The sequence below is a fragment of the Scophthalmus maximus genome, chromosome 18 (assembly GCF_022379125.1).
Source record: "Scophthalmus maximus strain ysfricsl-2021 chromosome 18, ASM2237912v1, whole genome shotgun sequence".
NCBI classification, from domain to species: domain Eukaryota; kingdom Metazoa; phylum Chordata; class Actinopteri; order Pleuronectiformes; family Scophthalmidae; genus Scophthalmus; species Scophthalmus maximus.
The window spans coordinates 15386401-15410000 of record NC_061532.1 but is presented as its reverse complement, the minus strand read 5'-3'; the positions used below and the strand labels follow the sequence as shown (position 1 = coordinate 15410000).

The 23600-nt window shown below is 44.2% G+C and overlaps 2 protein-coding genes across 13 annotated transcripts in view; one reads left to right on the top strand and one right to left on the bottom strand.

Moving 5' to 3' along the window:
* Positions 1-4549, top strand: part of lama2 (laminin, alpha 2) — a 150204-nt gene extending 145655 nt beyond the window's left edge. For 8 of the 10 annotated variants that reach the window (XM_047328517.1, XM_047328519.1, XM_047328518.1 and 5 more), the window contains 9 exons: positions 965-1058; positions 1301-1396; positions 1594-1674; positions 1746-1823; positions 1935-2013; positions 2116-2247; positions 2373-2503; positions 3002-3221; positions 3357-4549. In XM_047328517.1, coding sequence (XP_047184473.1) covers positions 965-1058; positions 1301-1396; positions 1594-1674; positions 1746-1823; positions 1935-2013; positions 2116-2247; positions 2373-2503; positions 3002-3221; positions 3357-3517 — 1072 coding nt within the window. In that variant the 3' untranslated portion in view covers positions 3518-4549. Of the gene's footprint in view, positions 1-386; positions 712-964; positions 1059-1300; positions 1397-1593; positions 1675-1745; positions 1824-1934; positions 2014-2115; positions 2248-2372; positions 2504-3001; positions 3222-3356 lie in introns of those variants that run through there. The other 2 variants (XM_047328521.1, XM_047328522.1) reach the window with 2 other exon arrangements.
* A 580-nt stretch (positions 4550-5129) lies between these two features.
* Positions 5130-23600, bottom strand: part of rgs6 (regulator of G protein signaling 6) — a 59794-nt gene continuing 41323 nt past the window's right edge. For all 3 annotated transcript variants that reach the window (XM_035616744.2, XM_035616743.2, XM_035616745.2), the window contains 16 exons: positions 22723-22819; positions 20914-20964; positions 20143-20249; positions 18654-18705; positions 16954-17018; positions 16613-16689; positions 15988-16069; positions 15752-15826; positions 15216-15317; positions 14096-14157; positions 11920-12030; positions 10513-10638; positions 8643-8829; positions 7961-8050; positions 7600-7653; positions 5130-6696 (listed from right to left, as the gene is read on the bottom strand). In XM_035616744.2, the coding sequence (XP_035472637.2) occupies positions 6646-6696; positions 7600-7653; positions 7961-8050; positions 8643-8829; positions 10513-10638; positions 11920-12030; positions 14096-14157; positions 15216-15317; positions 15752-15826; positions 15988-16069; positions 16613-16689; positions 16954-17018; positions 18654-18705; positions 20143-20249; positions 20914-20964; positions 22723-22819 (1389 nt within the window). In that variant the 3' untranslated portion in view covers positions 5130-6645. The remainder of the gene's footprint in view (positions 6697-7599; positions 7654-7960; positions 8051-8642; positions 8830-10512; positions 10639-11919; positions 12031-14095; positions 14158-15215; positions 15318-15751; positions 15827-15987; positions 16070-16612; positions 16690-16953; positions 17019-18653; positions 18706-20142; positions 20250-20913; positions 20965-22722; positions 22820-23600) is intronic.

The window sequence follows — 23600 nt, the reverse complement described above, 5'->3', positions numbered from 1 at the left end:
AATAACGAAAATTCACCTGTAAGTATTTACCTCATAATTCTGATAAACTGTCCCTGATACCAACAGATCATACTATTACATTACAAGTTGTAGTTTGAGGTCTACATTTCATTCGTCCGGGGGGTGTAATCTGTTACCACGCATCATATTTCATTAGATATTAGTCAATCTTAATCTGTGCAGTTACTACTAGTAGGTGTGAAATGAAAGTAGTGGAGTAAAAAAAAAGAGAAGCACAATAGAAATGTGAACTGTCCTCAAATGTACATTTTGAAGTGAAGTATTTGAGTAAATCTGCGTAGTTATATTCTGAGGATGCAGCGACATGCCTGTCAGTACTCCACATACTACATCGCTAGAATCTGTGTGTATCTGTTTTTGCGTAGACCTTCTGTACACCACGGAGCACGGCGCTAAATAATTCAAGGAAAGCAGAAGTGAGTGAGCGATAGTTTGGACAGGATGAGATTTCTACCAACTCGTCTGTGTGGCAGGTTAAAATCCAGGGATTCATCTTTTTCACTGAATAAGTAAGAATGTGCTGAAATAGTGAACGTGTTTGTTGACTGCGCCGACAGTCGAAACAAGCTTCCTGGTTCCTTGAAACCAAATCAAGAACAGTGCGATGGCAAGAAAGAGAAGAAAGTTTGTACAGATACACCCAAAGTCTGCGGGAAAGGACGAGCGGACGTGGAGAACATGATCAAACGATGGGTGTGCGACTCACTCAAAACTAAAAATTCATCTTCTGTGGCATTTTCCTATGAAGTTATATGGGGATGGAAACAAACAACTCATTTGCCTCGTCAATGACAAAAGTTGTACGTGTGTGTGTGTGTGTGTGTGTGTGTGTGTGTGTGTGTGTGTGTGTGTGTGTGTGTGTGTGTGTGTGTGTGTGTGTGTGTGTGTGTGTGTGTGTGTGTGTGTGTGTGTGTGTGTGTGTGTGTGTGTGTGTGTGTTTCAGGCTCATATTAGAGTTTGAGCTGAGGACGAAGGAGGAGTCCGGGCTCGTTCTCTACATGGCGAGAATCAACCATGCGGACTTTGTTTCCATACAGGTATCCATCCCCTCTACTGTCACTCACACATTTCTGTAGACCCTCTGATTTCATGTTAGTTTAGGACGCACAAATATATTTATTCACATATTTTCTGACGGGCTCAAACTCATTCCACCAGCTGAAACTGAGTGGAACAGTATTTTCCAAAACGAACCCAGTGTTTCACAGTGTAGAATGTAAACTATTCCGGTAAGAAGAACTTGAACACTGTCAATCGTTCCCTCTCTCTCCACCTGCAGATCAAGGATGGACAGGTTTGTCTGGGTTATGATCTTGGCCATGGAAACATATCCGGCTGCGTTCCCTCCTCCATCAACGATGGGAACTGGCACAAGGTAAGGAAGTGGGATTTAATATTCAATACAACTTTATTTTTCCCCCTATCCCCCTAATGGCGGTTGCGGGCAGCAGTCGTTTATTTGTTCACAAAAATAATAATTGCTTTTTTTGAAAAACCCGTTCTGCTCACTAGCATCTAACTCTGTTCAACTGTCCATCTCTTTCGTCTTCTTCATTTGTCGTACCCTCGCAGATCCGTGTGAGTCGTAACAAGCAGCGAGGTCTTCTTATGGTTGATGGACTATACAGTAAACAGATGACCAGCCCAAAGAAGGTACATCCAGTTGTTTTTATTCGGTCTGTATGCATTTGTAGAATGAATAAATCATCCCTCCTTCTAACCAGGCTGACCTGTTGGACGTGGTGGGGACGCTGTACGTTGGTGGATTACCACAAAACTACACCTCTAAGAGGATCGGACCAGTAAGGAAACAGACATACACACACAAATACACACTTTTAAAAGTGAGACACTTTTGCATTTCATTATGAAATGCTGTTTTGACCTGCATCCTCCCTCTTCTCCGTGCCCAGATTCTCTACAGTATCAATGGATGCATCCGTAACCTTAAGATGGTGGGAGGTGCCGTGAGCCTCAAGTCCCCCGCTACAGGTAACAGCAGCAATTTAATCTGCATAATTTTATCACGACTAAATTGAAGGAATTTTATTTGCTGTGCCCAGTTGATCTTTTATGCCCCTCGTCCTTCCCCAGGTCGCGCTGAAGCTGCCATCGAGGACTTCAAGCTGGACATGGCCGCTCCCGCCTCCAGTCACATGGTGGGAAGATGCTTCGTCGCGACCGAGGTGGGCACCTACTTTGAAGGCACTGGCTTCCTGAAAGCAGGTGAGATCACCCGCCGACGAGTCACATGCAGGCTGCAGAATTGCTGACGAGTTGTAACATTGCCTCTGCTCAGTTTTCTTCAATGTGAACATAATCTCTCCTCCTCCTCCTCCTCCTCGATCCAGTCTCTTCCTACAGAGTGGGTCTGGATGTGTCCATGGCGTTAGAGTTCAGAACCAGCAGAACCAACGGGGTGCTTTTGGCCGTCAGTAACCAAGGCAACGACGGCCTCGGACTTGAGATCGTCCAGGGCAAGGTACATCAACCTGTAGTTCCAGGAATCTCGCGCCAATCAGCTTTCACACAACATTTTCAATGCAAACTCGTGTTCAGAAGGAATAGAAGGAAACTGTCAATTAGATAGTGCAGCCACAGCCAGCAGCTGGTTATCTTCGCTCAAACAGCTGGTCCGACCGTGGGACGATAAGATACAACATGCTAATTTGGGAGCTTGTTTGTTCAATCAAAAAAAAAGAATTAAAAAAAACACAAGTCGGGGGTTTAGAGCATTACTGATCTCATCCGCTGAATAATCTGCCACATAATAATAATAATTTGTACACATTCAAGGCAGAGTTGATGAGTTTGAATGAAGTTGCACTGAGCCAAACTTGCTGCTTCCCTGTTCCCACAGTTTTGTCTTTGTGCCAAGTCAACGCAGCTGCCGTCTACAGCCTTAACATTAACGGGCATATATTTGAAAGTGGTTTTCCACTGACGACACACACGTCGCGTCTCCGTGTTTCCCCCGCAGCTGCTCTTCCACGTGGACAACGGGGCCGGGCGGATCACGGCCGAGCACGTGCCCGAGGGCGAGGGCTTCTGCGACGGCCAGTGGCACGCCGTCACCGCCAGCAAGATCCGCCACCGGGTGGAGCTGGTGGTGGACGGGAAGCAGAGCCGGGGAGAGAGTGCGACTCCTCGCTCCAACACCTGCGACACCAACGACCCCATCTACGTCGGAGGATATCCCAGTATGATCTCTCTTCTATTTTTGTTTTTAACACATCCATTACATCCACTCACAACTACATTATACATTTGTGTATTGCCACACACACACACAGGAACCCACAGGGATCACACAGGTTCATTCCTCTTACTTTCAGGTGGAGTTCGCCAGGCGGCTCTGTCGGGCAGCGCTTCCTTCAGGGGCTGCATGAGGAACCTGAAGATCACCAAGGCTTCGAAAACCATGGACGTGCACTTCAACAAGGCTCCGGAGATCCGAGGGGTGCAGCCGCTCTCCTGTCCCGCCGCGGCCGCCTAACCGCTTTCTACTAACAGGAGCCTCACACGGCCTTGAGGTGTGGAGTTCACTGCTTTTTGCCAAACATCTTTGCCATTGAAGCTGCAATGGGCAAATTGTTTAACAAGAAATAATCCCTGTTATCGGCGTTGTTATAAAACGGCAGCAAGAAGCACCTTCATACAAAATAGCTTTTGTATTTTACAAGAAGCAAAGAGAGACACATTCAAAAAACCTCTTCTGACTGTATGGGGCTGCCAAAATCTGCAAATCTGTCTGGCGTGGTTTGACTAGATTGAGACCAGAAACATGTTTTCCCTTTGAAATTCACCCTTTAAACTTTCAATACGAGACCCCCAGAAACATTTTGTGCAGAGTGAGACTGGTCAATAAATATGTAAATGGCGACAAACTTGAGGTCTCGCAGTGTTTAAACAATTTTTTTTAATAGTTTGCAGTGAAGGAAGCTGTGACCCCGCTCTGTGGTTCGCAAGTACTCGCAATTTTTAATAATTCTATTCTGGGTTACGTGTGATTATGCAAAAATTAAATCAGCTTTGTGATTTTCCTACTTTTGTCCTTCATAAAAATTTGTTCCCTTTTTCAGCTCGGCAACACAGATATGGACATTAAGTAATTTACCTTCTCAGCTGTTTTCTACAAAAAAAAAACATATGAGGTTGGATTTACGGTGGACTATTTTTTCAGCTGACTGATGATTAATAATCTTTAAAGTTCTAAAAAATTAACCAAGAAAATGTTTAGAGATCCCGTGGCTCTGAAGCCAGAAGAGCTGTGGTCCACATGTCCAGTATTCATTACATTATTCAGTTATCTAAGTAATTACATAGAGAAAATACAGTAGAACCTTTTTTATAGGTGCAGGCTCTCTTCAACTATCGATTTACAAACCGGAGCTCATATTTTCACTTCAGGGCTGTTCAGATTTAGGTTACAAGGTTTTTGTGCGGGACGCTCGTGGCTAACTGCATGGTGTGGCTGAGAATGCGATACGCAGCTGTTTCTTGAAATATATTCTTGAGAGCATCATCACAGTTTTGTCCTGTCCTTCTTTAAACGGTAGAATGTGACAACTCAAAGAAAATGTATAAACTAGAACATGAGGATAAGCAAGTAAAGTTACATTTATTCAATCAATATCGATGAGACTGATAATTGATAAGGATAAAGATTGAGCAGAGGCCTCGAGTTGCCACTAGGTGGTGCAACAGCTCTGGAGAAAAGACACTGCATCCTCTGTCTGTGAATGATTGGATTACAATTATTCAACTGTAAAGAGTTTCATAAACAGATTTTCATATCATCAGTGACTCACATTCAAACTAATTACTTTTCGGTGATGTAGGTGATGACTTTAAAATTAGATTTTTTAAGTATTAGAGAATTCTCAGTAGTAATTTGATAATTATATTTATATAATTTCTAATTAGATGTCTCCTGCGAGACCTGCACTTTCATTGCAGGTGCACTAGAGGGCAGCAGGTGAACACGTGCATCATCCCAGGGAAACTTGGCATTTGTAAATTTCGTGTCACGTAAAGATGAAATTCTTTCACGTCTCCTGGAGAAATTTTATGGACACAAATGAAAAAAATGGGCCCCAACGCCACTGTTTATTGTGCATTCCTCTTTTATTGTCACGGTCCTCTTTACACAAGGTGAAGAATGGTGAGGAGGAGTTCAGACCACAAAACCTTGCGGCGACAGCCTGAAGTGGAATGTTTAGAAGATCGAATAAAGACGAATTTCACACCAACTTCCTAACTGTTTTTTTTTTTGTTTTTTTGGTTGTTGGGCTTTTGTAGAATCATCAACCTGCTCTTCACTTTGATGACGACAAGATTAAACCTCTGTCTTTTCAATGCAGCTGGGAAACTAGAGGGGAAAGTGCTCGTCTGTAGTTTGAGTCAGTCTAGAATAATGAATAAAATCAAACATTAGTGATATGATTATTACCTCACCCCAGAAGGATGAGTGTATTATATTTTGGGGGCGTGTCTGTGTTTCCGCAGGGGTCGATATCAACTATAACTCGTGACTGGGTGGACGGATCTTTGTGAAACTTGATATAGGGGTACATATGGATATTGTCTGCATGCAAGTCCATTTTTCGGTCACCAAGGTCAAAGGGTCAAGATCACCAGGGCCAAATTCCCCCCGAAATATATTATCTTACATATTTAAGCACTAATGTTCGTATCGAGACGGGACCTGTGGCGTTGGAGCGCTTGTTGAACGGGCTTTAAACTTGGTCGCATCCTCATTTGACCTTTAAAGGTCAAGGTCACAGTACCAATAATTGGTCCTGATTGCATTGCATTCAGAAATTTGTTCAAGTTTTTCTCAGAGGTCCTCATTCAATAGCCCGTACGGGTTCATAAAATCAAATCTGTAGCGAACTTGTTAATGACATCATGAAAAATTATGCAATTTCCGTATGCAGCGTTTCGTGAACGCAGGTGAACTCTGCCATCTCCCATTGCCTTGTTGTATGAAATGTGACCACACGATGTGAGAACCTACATCAGCACTGGACACCCAGAGGTTTATTAATCTTGTGTCATCCCACGTGAGTGGATTGATCCTAAAGCTCGTTTGCCCAGCAGTCGGCGCACTTCTCCCTGGTGAAGAGACTGTGACCTTCTCCATCCCTCCTTCCCCTCATATCATCCTGCGGTGAATGGTGTGAGATAAGACAAACTAGCTACAGCGTTAACGCGAGTCTCTTGTTGACGTGCGTCAAGGCATTCAAGCATTCCATGTTTACATCGCTGAAAGTAAAGTGACGACTTCCTCAGCCACCGTATTAACATGAGTGTAGATAGTAGATAGAGAGAAACGGCGGAGCCCGGGGTGAGGGCGCAGGCTTTTAGAGTAGCATCGTTCGTCCCCAACGCTGTGACAGCACCGTCCTGGTGTCAGGTCTGGTGACTTATTGCATGCTGTCGGTCCTCCCTCGCTCAAATCTGAGGTGGTGGCGTCGCAGTCCGGCGGTCTGGCCCCGTTTCCGGGCCCCTCACCCGCCTCCCACGGCCACGCCCAAGCACCCCGGGGCACTATCCCGCCCGCCGCCCAGGTGTAAGCGGCTCTTCCGCGTACGGTTCCTCCTACTCTTCATCCGGGCCTTGTCAGGAGGACTGCATGAGGCCCGTCAGCCGTTTGCCCGTCAGCGACTTGCCCTGGGTGGGACACAAGGGAGAGCAAAGGGAGGTGAGGGCGGCAGGATGTCGGAATGCCGTCAAGTTAAAGGCTTTCCTGAGGTTTTAAAAACAGCAGTGTGGGAGCGAAAAAAAAGGGGAGAGAGGAAAAAATCTGGTCTGGGAAAATGTTTTAAAGCTCAAAGTGGTGATGGATATTTACTGGAGTGCACATAGAAGATAATAAAGGAACAAAGAATGAAATGATATGACAAGGAAATACCACTGTGGACTCAAAGCGAGATATTTAAAATCTAGTGATGTTTACTTAATTTATTCTACTCTTTATTGTCATAGTGTCTATGGGGAGATGCATTGTTTGGAATATTACAGTTGCAGGTCTGTGTGAGTGTAGAGCACGTAAACGTCTTAATCCCCTTATTTGGCTCTAGTTTCACAGCGGAACCCTCCTGCATCTCCTCTTCAATATCCCTTCAATGTGAAGCGAGACATAAATTACTGCAATGAGTAATTTGTTCTTTTTCCTTTTTGTTCGGGGGGGGGGGGGTTAATATGGGCTTCAAGAAACGGTCTGGTGATTAATTGACTGAAGAGAACATGTCCCCCTCAGGGGGACGGAGCCAGAGTCAAGCTGCAGTAGAAGTAAAAGTCAGTGGAGATGTTTTAATTTCTGAGCGCAGAGTATGATCACATTAAAACTTTTATAGTTCAAACTGACGATAATTACTGTCAAAGTGCTCAAAGTGCTAAAAGCGAGCGAGAAAAGGTTTCATGACTAATAAGTTAAGATCAGTTAAACGTCGTCATACTGGAGCTGTTTCTTTTCTCCGTTGCTCCAGTCAGGGACACGGAACAGGAATGTGTCGTCTACTGTCATTTGATTCTTAACTTGAATGAATGCAGTCCGAGGAGCGGGACACTCACCACACTGCGAGTGAACTTCTCCAGGGAGGTGCGTCGCCCCTGCTCCGTGTCCGGCTGCGGAGTCGCCGAGAGAGTCAAGAGTTCAGGATTTCAATGTTTAAAAAAAATAATAACATATTCATATGTGTCTCTCGAGATTGCAATCTTAATTCTTATTATTTGATCACTGCAAATTTCGGCTTCATGGCTCGATGCCACTGTCGCACAAATTTGAAGACGTCTCACTGACGCCCTTTTACAAAGTGACCTTGGAGAACGACCTTCAGTTCTTGCATCACAACTCCTATATAGTGTATTTAAAGAAACAGAGGAGGTACACAGAAGTTGACCGATGAGTCGACGACAGATAAATCGCACGTACTTTCTTCTTTGCCATCAGCAGGTCCTGGTACACGTTGGAGCGCAAGAAGCGAGTGTAGCTGTCACTTTTCATCAGCTTGTAGATGTGGTCCTGGATTGAAAGAGTGAGAGGGAGAAGGAGAAAGACAGAGTGCCAGAAGGGAGGAGGAGGAGGAGGAAGGTAATTCTCATTTTTATACGGTGTATATGTCTCTGACGTACAAATCTCAGGCCGACTACCCTGACGGTTGTAGCTCGCCGCCAACTGACTGACAGGCAAAAGAATTATCTATATTGTGCCCCTCCCCCCTTTCATGCCTGTAACAGGAGCGGAAATGTGATCGACAGACACTCGGCTCCTAACCCACAACCTTATCTATCACCCTGCCAGGCGCATTGTCTAGAAATCCCCCCACAATATGAACCCATTAGCCGATGGCGATGAGGCATGTGAGAAAGATAAGTGGGGCAGAGGGATCTGCGCTGACACTGATCACCCCGAAGAGATATCAATTAAAAGTGGGATGGAAGCATTATGCATAACTCTCAGATTAGGTCTGGCAGCATTGAAAAGACGGGGCACAAGATGAGATTTGTCATTATAAGCCCCGTGATTACATCAGTGTGTATGTGTTTAAATCCCTGTAGGGATTATTATGAGGATGTGAAATAAAGCTGCCTCCCCGCGCCTCTTTGTGTCCCACCTGTGCGTCCTCGTAGCTGTAGCGTCCGGGGTCCTTCAGGTTCTGGCTGGTGCGTTCGTAGCTGTGCGAGTCCAGGTTGATGGAGCTGGGCGCTCCCTCGGCCAGGAACTCGGTCCAGATGTCCTGCGCCCTCTGTGCCACCTCCTGCTGGGGCATCCTCTTCAGGTCCTGCACCGCCAGCCAGAACCTGACACAGAATCCATCCAATGCGAACGGTGGCTTGTTAGTCAGTAGGAGAAACAGTAAAGTGTGCCCCATGAAAACTTCCCCACAGTTGTGTTTTACAAAAGGCGTTAATCTTTCAGGAACCGTCCGGCTGAAGAGTTGATATTCAGTGAGAGGGAACCAGGTCTTGAGCTGTGTTCGGCACCAGAGGCTGCAGAGAGCCGGAGGCTCCGACTGCCTCCTATATTAGTTTGTATCTATATTGATCTTTGGACTGGTTCAGCTATATTGAGGGGAAACACCTCTGGGGGTCTCGGTCTCTCCCTCCTTCTCTCTCTCTCTCTCTCTATTTCATACTTAGTGTCACTCACTCTCCTGCGCGAGCTCCCTCATGAAACCAAAAGCAATTAAAGGTCCAGAAAAGGAGAACAGAGGTGAGGAGGCCGCTGGGACAGCGGAGGGGAGATGAGTGATAATGGTGAATACCCTTCCCCTCACACTCTGTGTGTGTGTGTGTGTGTGTGTGTGTGTGTGTGTGTGTGTGTGTGCGCGCGTTTTATCTGCCTCTATAGCTCAGAGGTATCGACAGCCTCCACGCTGCATCTCCCTGTTCATCCCCGGATATCTGCTAATCAGTGCTTTGTCTTTCATTTATTACAAATGTATATCATACATATTAATATTTAGGCCTAATATTCGAGATTTATTTATTTCAATCACACATAAAAGGTACATCCGTTTGGATGACACAGATCTAACATAAACTAAAACACGTGTTTGAAATAAATGATCAGATTTATATATTTATAATCAATAAACCCATTATGATAATAAACCCACACCTAAAGGAATCTCAGACTGTGAGAAGCATGATTATCTGGTCTGATGAATCCAAGATTAAACGGTTTAATACCATCCCGATCAGTGGTATCGATCCTCTGATCTACTCTGGCGCAGAAAAGCACTGAACTATGCCTTTAATATTAACCTACAATGTATCTGTAAGATGCAATTTTATATATTTTACATACCACACAGACATGATGGTCAAGAAATCTATTATTTTATTGCTCCATGGTTTTAAACTCACATTTTCTATTCTTATATTGTTCTTGTTTCACTCTGTACTGCTCTTTTTATACCCACTTTTCCATTATGAATCACTGAAGCAGCATTTTATCTATTTTTCATAACCCTTTTTTTCCCCCATATTTCTAGCATGCAGTAAATATATTCCTGCCAGAACAATCCTTCCAAAGAAACAAGTCACAGATGCTTCTTGCTTCGCGGAGCTCAAAGTAATTGCACTTCCCAGTGAAAAGATAATCTGTGCAACAACGCGACTCTCCGGGATTATAGTTCATACTTTTTGTTTGTCCCGAAAGTTTCGGTTCGGTTTCTGTGAGTGGTTTGATTTGTTTCTCCCATCTGTTGTCAAGGCTCCGGTGACGGGTAAACAACTGGAAACTGGAAAAACAAGTGCAAGTGGGTCGAAGTGCCGAGGCCGGAACGATAGGGGATGACGAATCTGGCTATTTCCAGAGCAGAGAAAGTGTTTGGATATTGTGACATTCATTAAGAAATACCACTTCCTTAATTATGCACAACAAACCCTCTCACTGGAGCAGCAAATGTGAAAGTTTTCACCAAGATACCTGAAAATGTAGGGCGATAATTACTGAGGCGCCTTGTGCGTGTCTCTCACCGCAGGTTTTCCGAGCTGAACTCCGACTCCAGGAACTTGAGGAAGAGCTCCTGTCCGGCCGGGTCCTTCAGCGCCTCCTCCAGAGAGAAGCCCCACTTCTTCACCCTCGGCTGACTGGGCTCCTTACTGGGAGAGGATGGAGGTGAGAGAGGCAGCGTGTCAACACCAGACACCCGCAGCTGCTGCTGCTGCTGCAGCAGCGAAGTCGAGATTAAAACAAGATTAGAGGAGATTAAACTACACGCCGATGGTGGGAAGAGGCTCAGTGTGATGAATACAGAGGTGCGGATAAGCAACAGAATCTGATTGGTCGCTGAGATGCCTAGATGAGCCCATGTTGATGCTGCTGACACAACTTTCATTTGAAATCTACAAATTGTATTCTCTGCAGGAAAGAGTTTCCCTCACACTGCCATCAATTCAGATGAATTGTCAAAACCACATCAGGCGCCAGGATTGAACATCTGCTCTCGTCAATTCCCTCGCGTAAACACACGCGCCAGGAGCTCAGAGCGCTCCTCGTCAGATCGTCGCTTCCATGTCTCCAGAGAACAGTTCGCCGCAAGATCAGCAATTTCACATTGTCCCATATTTGCCGGTGACACGTCAAACTAGAGGTGCGTTATTTGTCACCACTTCAGTAACTGGCCAATCACTCCGAGTGATTGTCTGCAAATGTCCTGAGCTTGACGCAACGGGGCTGTTAAATCATTTTTATTGCTGCTAATTTCTGTAAAATTAATAAAGTAGATTTCTATTAAAAAAAGCGTTGACAAGGTCTCGCCAACACCAGCGGATTTCGTCCCCTTGTTTTCAGAAAATGAGGCTTGTAGAAGTGAATCAATGAAACCCAGTCACCTTCTTTCGAATGTTTGAGCAGCTAAGAAGAAGATCCGACCAGAAATAAAAGGTCAGTAGAAACAAAAAGCCCCAAAAGAGGCAATTCAAATTGAAATGAAACATTATTTAAGTGTCTAGTGTATAAAAATCCTTCCCAGCAGACGCGGTGGAAGGAAAATGTGTCTGGATCCAAGCGACTGATTAAGCACAAAATGACAGCAACTTATTTTTTTCCGTCGGTCTAGACATCCTTTCAAAAAGCGCGACAAGAACTGCTCTTGCTCTGCGAGTAATTACACACGGAGAAGCGATAAAATGCAATTTCTTACAGCCAAACGCAGAGGAAGTAAGGTGACAAATTAACACAAACTACATTTGACGGTGATAAATTACCAGCGGCACAAAAGAAAAATATGTGAATGTTGAATGAAAAAAAAAATAAAAGCGGAGAGTTTCCGTCTCCAGGACACGTAGACACCACGAGGATTAAGTGACAGTTAATTCATTCAACAGAATGTTCACGGGCTGCGAAGGTGACTGCGCCGCGCTGTCTGGTGCTTTTAGTACCTCGCCTCCAGATCCCAGAAGGACGGATCGTCGCTGGCCCAGGGGTTGGCCGGTTCCAGGGCCGTCACGAGTGGGTCATACTCCATGTACTGCTCAGTGTACATTATCAGACTGCAACACACACACACACACACACACACACACACACACACACACACACACACACACACACACACACACACACACACACACACACACACACACACACACACACACACACACACACACACACACACACACACACACACACACACACACACACACACACGGGGGTCAGAGGACAGCAGGCATAGCTTTGGAGTTTAATAGTGACATTTTAACCATTTGTTCAGTGGGATCGATATCCTCCGCTGTTAACTCGTAAACGTGACTTGACCGTTTTCGAGAATAAACAGAATAAATTATAGGGGGGAAGGAAAAAAACAAGGGATTCCAATCAAAATCACCAAAGCTCAGACGTTAACCTTCCTCTTCTCTTTGATATTCTGGGATGAACAAGAACCGAGAGGTGCGGCGAAGCGGTAAAGTGCATCGAGTGGCGAGTGTTTTCCTTCCTCAACCATGTCCGCCATCGTGGAATTCCTCCTTTACACACTGTGTGTGAAGTACCCGTGCTGCAACTATCATACCCAAGTATTGCATGAAAAAAACCAAAAACATTTCATTCGAGCGATTGTGCTATGAACTGACTGTCAGTTCCTGGAGATGAATCTGCTCAACTCTTCCTCTGGGACAGGACGTAGAGTTGTGACACTACAAACACCACCTGGATGTAGATGTTTGCAGACGTCAGAAGGAGGAGGAAACTGATCTGATCAGTCAACCTAGAAAACATTGAATCTAATACTCAAGTACACGTCATGCATACAACATACGGACCAGAGCAAACATGTAATCATTATAGCAGACAGAAAAGACACACCCTAACGTACACATGTTTTCCACTGAGCTCACCTGAAATCAGGATTTAGCACTCGTGATTTTTTATCTATAAATCTACACACTGACATTTATGTCTTTGACGTCCACCTCACGTGCTGCACTTCCAGTTTTACGACACATGATGTTTAGACTGCGGAGACCAATTCAAGCTTAATAGTAAATCAAGCATCAACAATCCTCATTCAAAAGTCCTGGGTCTTTAACAAGACACGATCCATCCTACAGAAGCGTTATGTGCTCACCGACCCAACAAGTGATTGCATCAGACAAATTATTCCCAATGTTACCGGTAATTTTGCATGTTACGGACCGGCATGATTCGTGTTGTACGTCATGTTGTTTCCCTTGCGAGGTCTGGCGTTGACGGGCCCCCTGAACTTTTCCGCTCGGCGGCGCACCAATTAAACTGGGCCCCATGCGTGACGACAGGAGGTCAACGGGTCGCGGAGGCAGAGGCGAGCAAACAGCGAGCAGTAATCACTTTTTCTGCTCCGCTGGGAAAGTAGTGGCCGTCCTGAGCGACTGAGCAGAGGATGGGGCGGTGTCGGGGAGGCAGGCACACGGCAGCGACGGGGAGGAGAATTGCGCGTATCCGTGTGTTTGTCTCACTAAATAAAGGCAAGCGACAAGCAAGCCTCGCACTAACGGCAACATTTTAAAATCTTATTAAATTCCGCCCTGTGATAGGCTGGCGACCTGTCCAGGGTGAACTCCGCCTCCCGCCCAATGTCAGCTGGGATTGGCTCGAATGCCTTGAAGTATGAGCTAGTGCAGTGAAATGTTACAGTTTTTAATGCAAATCCACCTTGTGTTATGTATTTTCGATGATATCATATCTAGTGTATTAACATATTTATACGGAAGCAGGATGATCTTTTTCCCCTTTGACTCCGAGACCTTTTTTTGCAAGTCGGAATGCCGTGAATAAAGTCAAACTATGTCGCAAGACGGGTTCCTTTGCATTTCAAGAATAAAGTTGAATTGTGGGAAATAAAGTCGACTCGTCTGGTTCATCAGCTCCAGTTAGAGAAGCGACTGGAAGCTGTTTGAGCTGCCAAATTATACCAAGTTACATCCGGGTTTGTTTGATTATAGACAGGGGAAGAAAGCAGGCGGCGGCCTCTTCATGAGCAGAGCTGCCGTCGCCCTCTCTCAGCGTCAGTAATGTGCAGATGGACAAGATAAAGATGAGACTGGCTCTTCGGGATGTGAAGTATCAGTCAGTTTCCCGTACCTGTCGGCGACCTTTGACATCTTCATACAGTGACGGTCGAGCTGGGTGTTCAGGAATAAGATCTGGAACAGGAGATGACAGGAGTCAGAGTTTGTGGACACAGCAAACAGAACTGTTCACTGAGGCTCTTCAACTTTATAAAATGTCAGTGAAAGGATGATCAAACAAGACGTTCTATGATTATTTGGTTCGGCAGATGCAGTCATTTGTGAGGCTGCTGCTGTTCCTCATAATTAAAGCCAATTTCCCAGTATACTCTCATCTCTGTTGACAATCAAACATTGTCAGAAACTTGTGTTTGCATCAGAAATCTTACTGTTTCATCAGAATCAGAATCAGAAATACTTTCTTGATCCTCTGGGGAAATCAGGTTTTGTTACAGTTGCTCCAACCAAGAATAGAAATATATACAGATCTAACATTAGAATAAATAAAATTAAAGATATGCATTCTGCGCATCATACTACAATTTACATGAATGTATTGATTTTTTAATACATATATACTATGATACAATACATACAGCAGTTAAAGTTGTTATTGCAACACAAATATAACAATAAGGTGTAGATTTATTGTGATAACATGGATAGATTGATAAATACTTTACAGATCCCGAGGGAAATATCACCTCCGTGCAGTGTTGAGTTGTGAGTTACATGTAATCAAAATAGTAGTTTAACTACATTTTTGGAGCAGTTTGCTGGCAGATCAACGATATTCATATTTTCAAAGTTTTTCAAGCAGATTCATTATATTGTGGAGTGAACAATAAAAATTCAAAGCAATTTTGTTCCATAAAATGCATTATTTTTCTTTTTATTCCAACGTTGCTTCTCTTCTGCAGTTAAATCCCCCTTTGAACCGGTCCGCCCCCTCCTTCATTCATCCTGCCAGCTGTGGGGAGACATGACCAGGCAACACTCTCACCATGCGGCCTCCAACACACACCTGACCTTTGTGCAAGTGCACGTGCAGCGGGCGGGTGTTGCTCCCACAGCGACAGCATCGCCACGGTTACAACCCTCGGACTGAGGAGGAATCCTCATGGCCATAGAGTACTTGAGCGTACGCAAGCGATTGTGAGTTCGTCATTTTGACAATATTGAATTTTTTTCACCTCTTTTTCGACGTCCTCCTTGGTGCCTTTTCTGCAGAGGTGTGAGGGAGTGTGTACGGGACTCTGACACTGCGATCCCTCCTCGGCCAAACCGTACACCGACTGGACCGATCGACAAACATGAGGCACGAGGAGAAGCAGGAGAGGTGACAGAGCGATAGAATGTTATTTTAATGCCGTGGAGAAAGAGAAAGAGAGAGAAAGTCACGGTGCATTGTACCTGTAAAATCCGTGAATTCAAAAATGACTGATTGAATAAGAATAAAATCTCATTAAGGAACAATTAAGGAACAGTATTGATATGATATTTTCATATTTGTCAGCTTATGTCGTCTGAAACATTTCTTAAAAGTATTTATATAGAATTTCTTTTTTGTATAGAAGTGCATATTTGTTGTTAACAGATATCAATAAGTGGAGGAATAAATGATGTATATGTTTTTTTATTTTTCATTATTAAAAATTTGGAAGACTTACAATATCAAACCATCATCTTGCAATGTTCAGTTTCACACCTTTGTTACTGAAGCTCATACCTTCTTAACTCTGTGTGGGTTCTTCATGCGTCGACATTTTCTGATGTCCATCTCTGTGGTGTTAACACATCCTGGCTGGAACAAGCAAAAACACATTAGTACAGTCACAATGGAGGAAGTTCTGCAGTAAATAGCAGTTAACTCAAACAGAGCTATGGGCAGGATGGAAATGATAAGATGCGGATGGAAGATAAAGCGGCTTGGCGATAATCTAACGTGCTCAGGCGGAGGCTCACCACCGGTCTGTGGACATCCCAGAAGGCTCTCTCCTGGCTGTCAAGGATCTTCCTCTCGGTTTTATCCTTTTTCCTGTCAATCCTGCAGACGAGATCAGTCAGTGTGAGAAGTGTTGTAGCTTCCCAGGCATCAGCATTAGATGTGCAGCGGCGGGATCGGGAGGGGAGGATGAGAAGTCCAGGACTGTCCATCAGTTTTAACCATATGTGCTCAAAGGGTTGGGCGCGGCCCCTGCTCCCGTCTCCGTGTGTGCAACCAATACTAACACTGTTGACGCTGCACGCAGCCGTATCCACGCCCCAATGCGTACTTTATGGTCTATTTTACTCTAAATGGGACCATCATTTACAAAATGAACATGATGTTGTATTGGGGAAGACTTGAACTAGAGAGTGAACCATAACTAACGTTATAAATCAAGTTGCTGTATCCTCTGTGTGTGGTTGCCGGTACCATCAGGAACATCAAGTGGATCTGAGGTGTCCCGATCGCATCGGGGAGTTAAATGTTCATGATACGGGACGTCACGTGGAGATTATACTGTATTGTTCATCTTTTTACCTTGGGCGCAAATGATATCACCGCGTCACCGATTGTGTCGCTATGGTAACACCGCACACTTACTTGACCTGGGCCTCAGCCTGCATGTAGATAAACTCCCACTTCCTGGCGAAGGCTCTCTGCAGCCTGGCCAGGTTCTCCTGTGAACCAGGTGCAGACACGGAGACGTGTTATGATCAAAACTTTTACATGTAAAAAACAAAACAACAGCAATATTAGGACTAAATTAAATTACATTTTCAGACATTTCCAGAGTTTTTAAAGATCGAGTCTGCTCAGAGAGGCAGTTCAGATCCGTGCAATCTCAGACACACACGTCTGACCTTTACTGGGGTTTTGGCGATTTTCTGTCCCAAGCTTGACACCCAGATCAATACAAAGAAGTGATACAGTCAAGCACTCACCGCCTCATAATCTGCCAGCTCCAGCCGGGTCTTATTCTGCATGGTCCGCTTGCACAGATAGATGGCTGCGAGAGAGAGAGAGAGAGAGAGAGAGAGAGAGAGAGAGAGAGAGAGAGAGAGAGGGACAGACGGAGAGGAGCTGAAGTCCGAGAGCTCTCAAACTACACATTTTCCCCTCCCTCCATTCAGCCACTCATCCATGTATCGCTCATCTTCCCTTGGAGCTGCCTCACCTCCGATGGCACGAGAGTATAATCAGTTTCACAGTCCGCCTGTCCACCTATCTGGTGCTTTAGGAACACGGGGTTGAAGTGTGAGGAGGCACTGAGCCCTAAACTTCGCACATGGCTGCTCCTGTGACGGGGACGACGGGCAGGAAGTGGAGAAGGTGATCGACTGTTCGCCCCCAGAGCAGAGGGGACAACGTGTGCTACAGCACACAGCTCAGTGGGAGGTTATTATATTCAGGCATAACCCGATATGTTCTCTGTTTTTACACTGTCGGCTCAGGCTTTAATATTATAGCTTTTTGAAGGTCAGAATATATCAACATACCAGACAGAACAACTCCTGTTTTATACCAATAACTTTAATTAATCCTGTATTCAATGTATTTGCTGATATTGCCATTCTATGCATTCAAATGTAATTATCTCCATATAGTCAATTTAATTATTCCTGCAGGATTAATCTTGCCTTTACATTTCCCTATTAATAATGTAAATGTAATCTCAATGCTAGCAGCAGTTTAGCACGATGACGCACTGGACCTGATTAACGCCAATCTCTAATTTATATATATTTTTTTAAGTGTTACAGAAACAGAATTGTGCACTGGCGTAGATACATAGAATTTAATAGTGTTATTCACTCAAACAGTCACTGTGGGTGTGATTGAGTAAAAAAATGTTTAATCATATCAAATATCAACCCTGACTGATATCCACAGGTTTATAAAGTCAAATGTCACATGCAAATAAAAATATTGATCCAGCCCTATGCTATGAAATATTTAATCGGTTGCCACATTTCATAGCTTTACTTTTTAGCCTCTATCAAACCTGTGCGTGTACTATAGGAATTGAGTATGTATCGGTATATAAATATAGTTATTTCTGTATGAAAGATAAATATTGTGGGAGTTGAGCTCTGCAGCCCAACTATAAATATTCACTAACAGCTACACAAGTAAACATTCACTTTCATTTAATTAGCTGTTGCTTGGTGAAGATAATTCAGCATCTGGAGGAAACGTGTTCCCACAGTGCTGTTTTGGGACCAGACTGGGGCTGAATAAATCCTACAGCTTGTGTTTTTTAATCATTTCATTTGTATTCTGCTGATTCTGGAGGTGCACTCTGCCACCCTGTTTCATTTATCGAACATTTGCTCAGAATTAAATCTACAGACTCAGTGCACCAAGATATTTTACAGAAGGTAATGGCCGTTTGTATTGGTATTATTGAATGTAAGGAATCTGTGGACCTGTCAGATAAGACTAATATTAATCAATATTGTTCTATCAACCCTTCCTTGTTCCATACAGTTGTATTGCAGTACTATTTATTAATTGTTTATCTTATTAACAAAGCAATGCTCTTCATTACACAATGAAGGTTGTCATCACCAAATTAAAAGACAAATGTTTCCTCCACATACGTCGGTCTCCTAAAATGATTATCTTTTCAAAAGATTCTCACCATAATCTGTGTTTTCAGGCTCCCAACAGTTGGACGGCCAGAAATACGGTGCCTGAGGGGAACAAAATTAAAAAAGTTAGACATATAGAAAGACATGGATCGACCACTGATTTGTATTTCCCCTACACAAACACAATGGTGATGTTTCACTGCTTCATAATATCTCCTTAATGTCCAAGGCATAAATCTATAATGAAAATATTGCAGTGTTAAACATATGCAGTGAAAACGATAAACTTTCCAAACTTTCCAGACGTGGCGATGACCGTGCTGAGACGGTCTTTTTGCCCTCTGAGACACAGCGGTGCACATATTTTTTATTATCATCATGGCTGAACGGAAGCAGAGTAGCTGACATCGTACGACCTTTTCCACCAGCAGGAGGCGTCCTGGGGTCGTGCAGGGCCGCTGGGAGCGACGCAACGAAACGAGGAGCGCTGGACGCTGCGTGGTAAACAACGGGAAGGCAGAAGAACAAAGCTGGCAGGGGGAGAGCAGATGCTGATGGGCCTGTAATTCGACATAACTCACGTGGCCTCGAATCACAGTTTTAAGAGCGTCCTTAGTTGTTTCAATTAGGAGCGAAACTACAGTGGGTTTTTTTCCGTTGAAAAACGAATAAAAGGTGATTATCTTTCTGACGATTTTTCTGCCACAACAAAGAGTCCACCCCCCCACTCGTCTTCCCTTCCACTTCACGTTGAAGGACGACCTGAAGGTCAAAGCGCGACAATGTGCACTCACCATTTGGATTAATGAATCCGCTCCGCCAGCAGCCGGCTGACAACACGGGCTGAATGGGAAGGAAGCTGGTGCTGCACAGAGATCGTCCCCACAGAGGAATTTTAAAAACACTGTCTCCTCCTTTTTAACCGGGAACTTCTGGATGAAAACAGCCCGCAATAATTAATCTGTGACTTCGGTGGCGCCGTTTTTTTTTTTTTTTTTATCTATGAACAGCGGAAGAGGAGGAGGAAGAGGAAAATGTCGGCTTTCTTTTTGTTGTCCCTTTCCGAGAATCGAATTCTAAGTGTACTACTCTACAAGACTGTGTCTCTGTCAGGCTTTTGGTAGCCGCCCACTCAGCTCGAACCCACTTCTGCTTCCCCTCGCTCGCGTGATGAATATTTTAAAAGATCACCATTCATTTTTAATGGGGTCCCGGGACGCCGGCGTAGTGCCGAAGAAGGCTGCAGACGCTGGACAGAGCCCTTTGTCATCAAGATCAAGATTGGTGCGTAGTTCCGCGAAGGAACAAGTAATCATCTGTGGCTGATTGGGGCTCCTCGTGAAAGGGAGCGTTTCCCCCAATCAGCTGAAGGAAGGAATTAGTTTGAGCTTAGCTCTGTTACAAACGGCACGAGGCAATCTGCATTTCCCTCAAGAAAAACATAAATACCGTAAAACCGGACAGCAAGCACCGAGCACCTAAAAACTAATTTCCACAGGATTGTCTTGTTCGCATGGCATTCGTGTTTCACTTGCTCACCTGAAATCGGTAGAAAGTGCCATCGTCTTTCAGAGCGAGAACGTGGTCGGAGATTGGGAAGAAATACCCCTGGGCTGCGATGAGGCTCCCGATGTGCATGGCCTCGGCTGTGGACGGAACAGGACGTGGAGATTAGATCACAGCGCGCTCCTTGGCACTCCACACATTATCTGTCATTCAATATCCTGCGTGGACGGACTTAACCAAGTAGTTACAATATCAGGGCCATGAAGTTGAACGAATACAGAATGATTTTCTCACGCAAAATATTTGGAGGAAAGCCACAAATCATCTCATCTTTGTGTCAAAGTGTAGAGTTAGTGATCATAGTTTACCATATACTGTATCTACCATACAGCCTGTTGTATCGTTTCAAATGGGATTTCCAGATATAGGATTCAGCCCTGATGTGGCTGGAATGTACGCGGATGACTCAGTGACTGACTCAGTGCTGTGGGCTACTGTACCAACAATAAACACTGCTCTCCCACCACCATGCCTCGGGTCAGGTACGCCCCAAAAAATCCATAGCAAATACTGGCTACTAATCCGTAGCTATAATAGCTTTTTTTAAAATTCAATCCCTTGCTTCTTCATATTGTACGGTAAGACAACTGAACACAACAGAGTACATTTGGCAGCCACAATAAGAACAAGCAATACTCTGATATGGATTTGGCCGTAGACGTATAATATAAACCCAGTGTGTTTTTATGCGTATAGCGGTTCCTACATCATACATTCAGCACAGTATCACTTTTCAAAACTGACCTGGATCTTCCATGCACAGGTTCTTCATCAGCCACTGAACAATATCTGCACCTGAACCAGATCAAACGGAGACAAAGGAGTGTGACAGAGTGTACGGCCATGGAGAGATGATGGGAAAGATTGGGTGTGACTTTACAAAATAAAATGAAGAAAACTGAATCAACTTCAACACTCGGAATTATGTGAAATAGAAGGAAGTTCCGTTGGGTTTAAACTAATACAATTTGCTCATTGGTTTTTCAAAGAAATAAAAAATACAAATCTGATAAAGGAATAATACAATTTGACAATTTCATATCAAAATTTTGGTCTTCAGCCAAATTTTTAAAAATTCATGATAAATCATGACATCTACATGTTGTCATGCCATTGGCCCTCAGGAGATTTGTACATTTTTTTTTTTGTAATAAGTCCTGTATGAGCGGTAAACCTCCAATAAGCTTCTGCTGTTTCTGTTTTGTTTAGTTTTACATTTTGCAGGGAAGATAGAGGAGCCTATTATCTGCGCTTCCCCTCCGAGTCCCAGGGGAGGCTGTGTTTGATTCTCCATCATTCATTAGTTTCCCGGCCCTCGGCACTCAGCTGCAAACATGTGAGCTGCCGCTCTGCACATCCGTCCTCCGCTGCACCGTAGTAATTGTGTTTATTGTGGCGTTATTGGGGTAATGCATTTTCCATAAGTGCAAAGGAGTGAAAGAGAGAAGAAAGATAATGGCCTTCCTTTTGCTTCCATGATTTGTCTGGGGCGGGTCGAGGCCTCCCACTGTGGCCGCAGCCCGTTAAAGTGATGGAGGTCATCAATTGAAGTGACTACAGCCAGCGGGCAAGGTGGCTGTCAGGATCCACTGGCTAATAAAATTCTTATTTTTTCCATCTTAAAAGTTCATTTATTGACAGAGTTTGACTGAGTGATTCACGTGGATATATTCCCACACGCTGACCCCTGCAGTCCCAGCTTTATTGGAGCAGTCGGGGGTTGATTGCCTTGCTCAAGGGCACCTTGACAGTAGGAGGACGGCATTGCTACCACACTTTTTCCTTCCCAAACATTTAATCGTGAGTTGTCCTCTCACTTCCCCTCCTGCTATGCAGCGGTCTTGACACAACCACATAATGAAATGCAGCAACAAAAAACACACATAGTGTTTTGTGGCGATAAGTGTGTGACTCAGCTTTCTCCAACACTGTATCTCAATCTCGATGAACGTTCACCATTGCTATGGAGCCATTGGAAATACTGAGACTGCAGAGACTGCTGACAATAATCGAATGGTTGAATCAGATTATCCCCTTTGTTGCAGAGATTCAGATCCAAAGACCGATACCACCTCTGTCCAATCTATATAAAGCTACAACCAGCAGCCAGTTAACTCAGCACGGCATAAAGACTACAAACAAGGGGATCTGAGAATCTGCTCAACAGGAACTTTAAAACTCACCAATAAACAGGTTGTATGTTTTGTTGAATTTGCACAAAAACAAACGCGTAAACGTCAAAAAAGCAACCAAGCGGATGTGTTAAATAAAAAGTACTTTTTTGTACAATTTCCCGGAATCATGATGAACTAGGGATGTTGCATCTCAGTTTGTCTCTTTTCACCAGACACTGACGCACATTCACAGCTCATGTTTGTAGACTCTATCTATGTGTGTCTGTCAAGTGTTGCAGCTGAGTCACTAGAGCTCGAGTCCCCAGTGATCCGGTTCTGAAGTCCTGAAGATGAGGACTGGAGTCGGACTCGGGTGACACTGACTGGTCCCTGTCAGTCTCTCTCTCTCTCTCTCTCTCTCTCTCTCTCCGTGTCTTACCTGTGACAACACTGGGGATTTTGGTCATGAAGCTCTTGACAGTTCTGATCGGGACACCGTCCGTCTCATCCTGGATTTGAGTGACAATGTCTTCAATCTGCAGAGGAAGGCAGGACAAGAAAGAGGGAGAGGGTCCGAGAGAGGGGGGGCAAAAAGGAGAGACGGTTTCAAACTTTGAATACTATTTGAGACAAGGATTGGTTTAACGGGCCAACACCACATTACGTTTTCTAAGTCACCTTCCAGTCTGTAATTCATAGTTTTAATTTGTCAATACAAGTCTTCAGATCCCTCATAGTCTGCATTCATACACCCAATCATTTGCTAGAACCACTGCATCCTCTGTTTTCCTCATTATTAATGAACAAAAAAGCACTTGGGATGGTTCTGTGGTGAGTCATCATCCTCCATCTTATTAAGGGAAGAAGATGCAGCATCAGCTCACTTCCTTCAGCCTCATGACGACCACACTTACAAAAAACTGGGTCCTTTCCAAAAGGTTGTCCGTGGAACTAGACTCAGCTACAGTAGTGGGGCATGAAATCCGCTGCCACTATTCCAGCACAGACACGACACAGACGCGTCTGTTGTGCAAAAGCATTTCATTTCATTTGACCATGCAATTCTGATGTTGGAGTGCACACTTGAGCTTCCCGGAAAAGTGCTAATGAAAAAACCCGTCATCTGGTGTGTGTGTGGAAAAACGCAGCCGGTAAAATCTCTTTTAAATCCAGACATTGTGCATTTCTATTCAAATCAAACTAATTTTTTTTCCACATATAACTGTTCATTGGATTACCACTTAAATGAATGTGTCACCCCAATGTCCTGTCCCAACCTTGTTTTCATATTTAATACAGAAAAGGGAGTAATGGGCT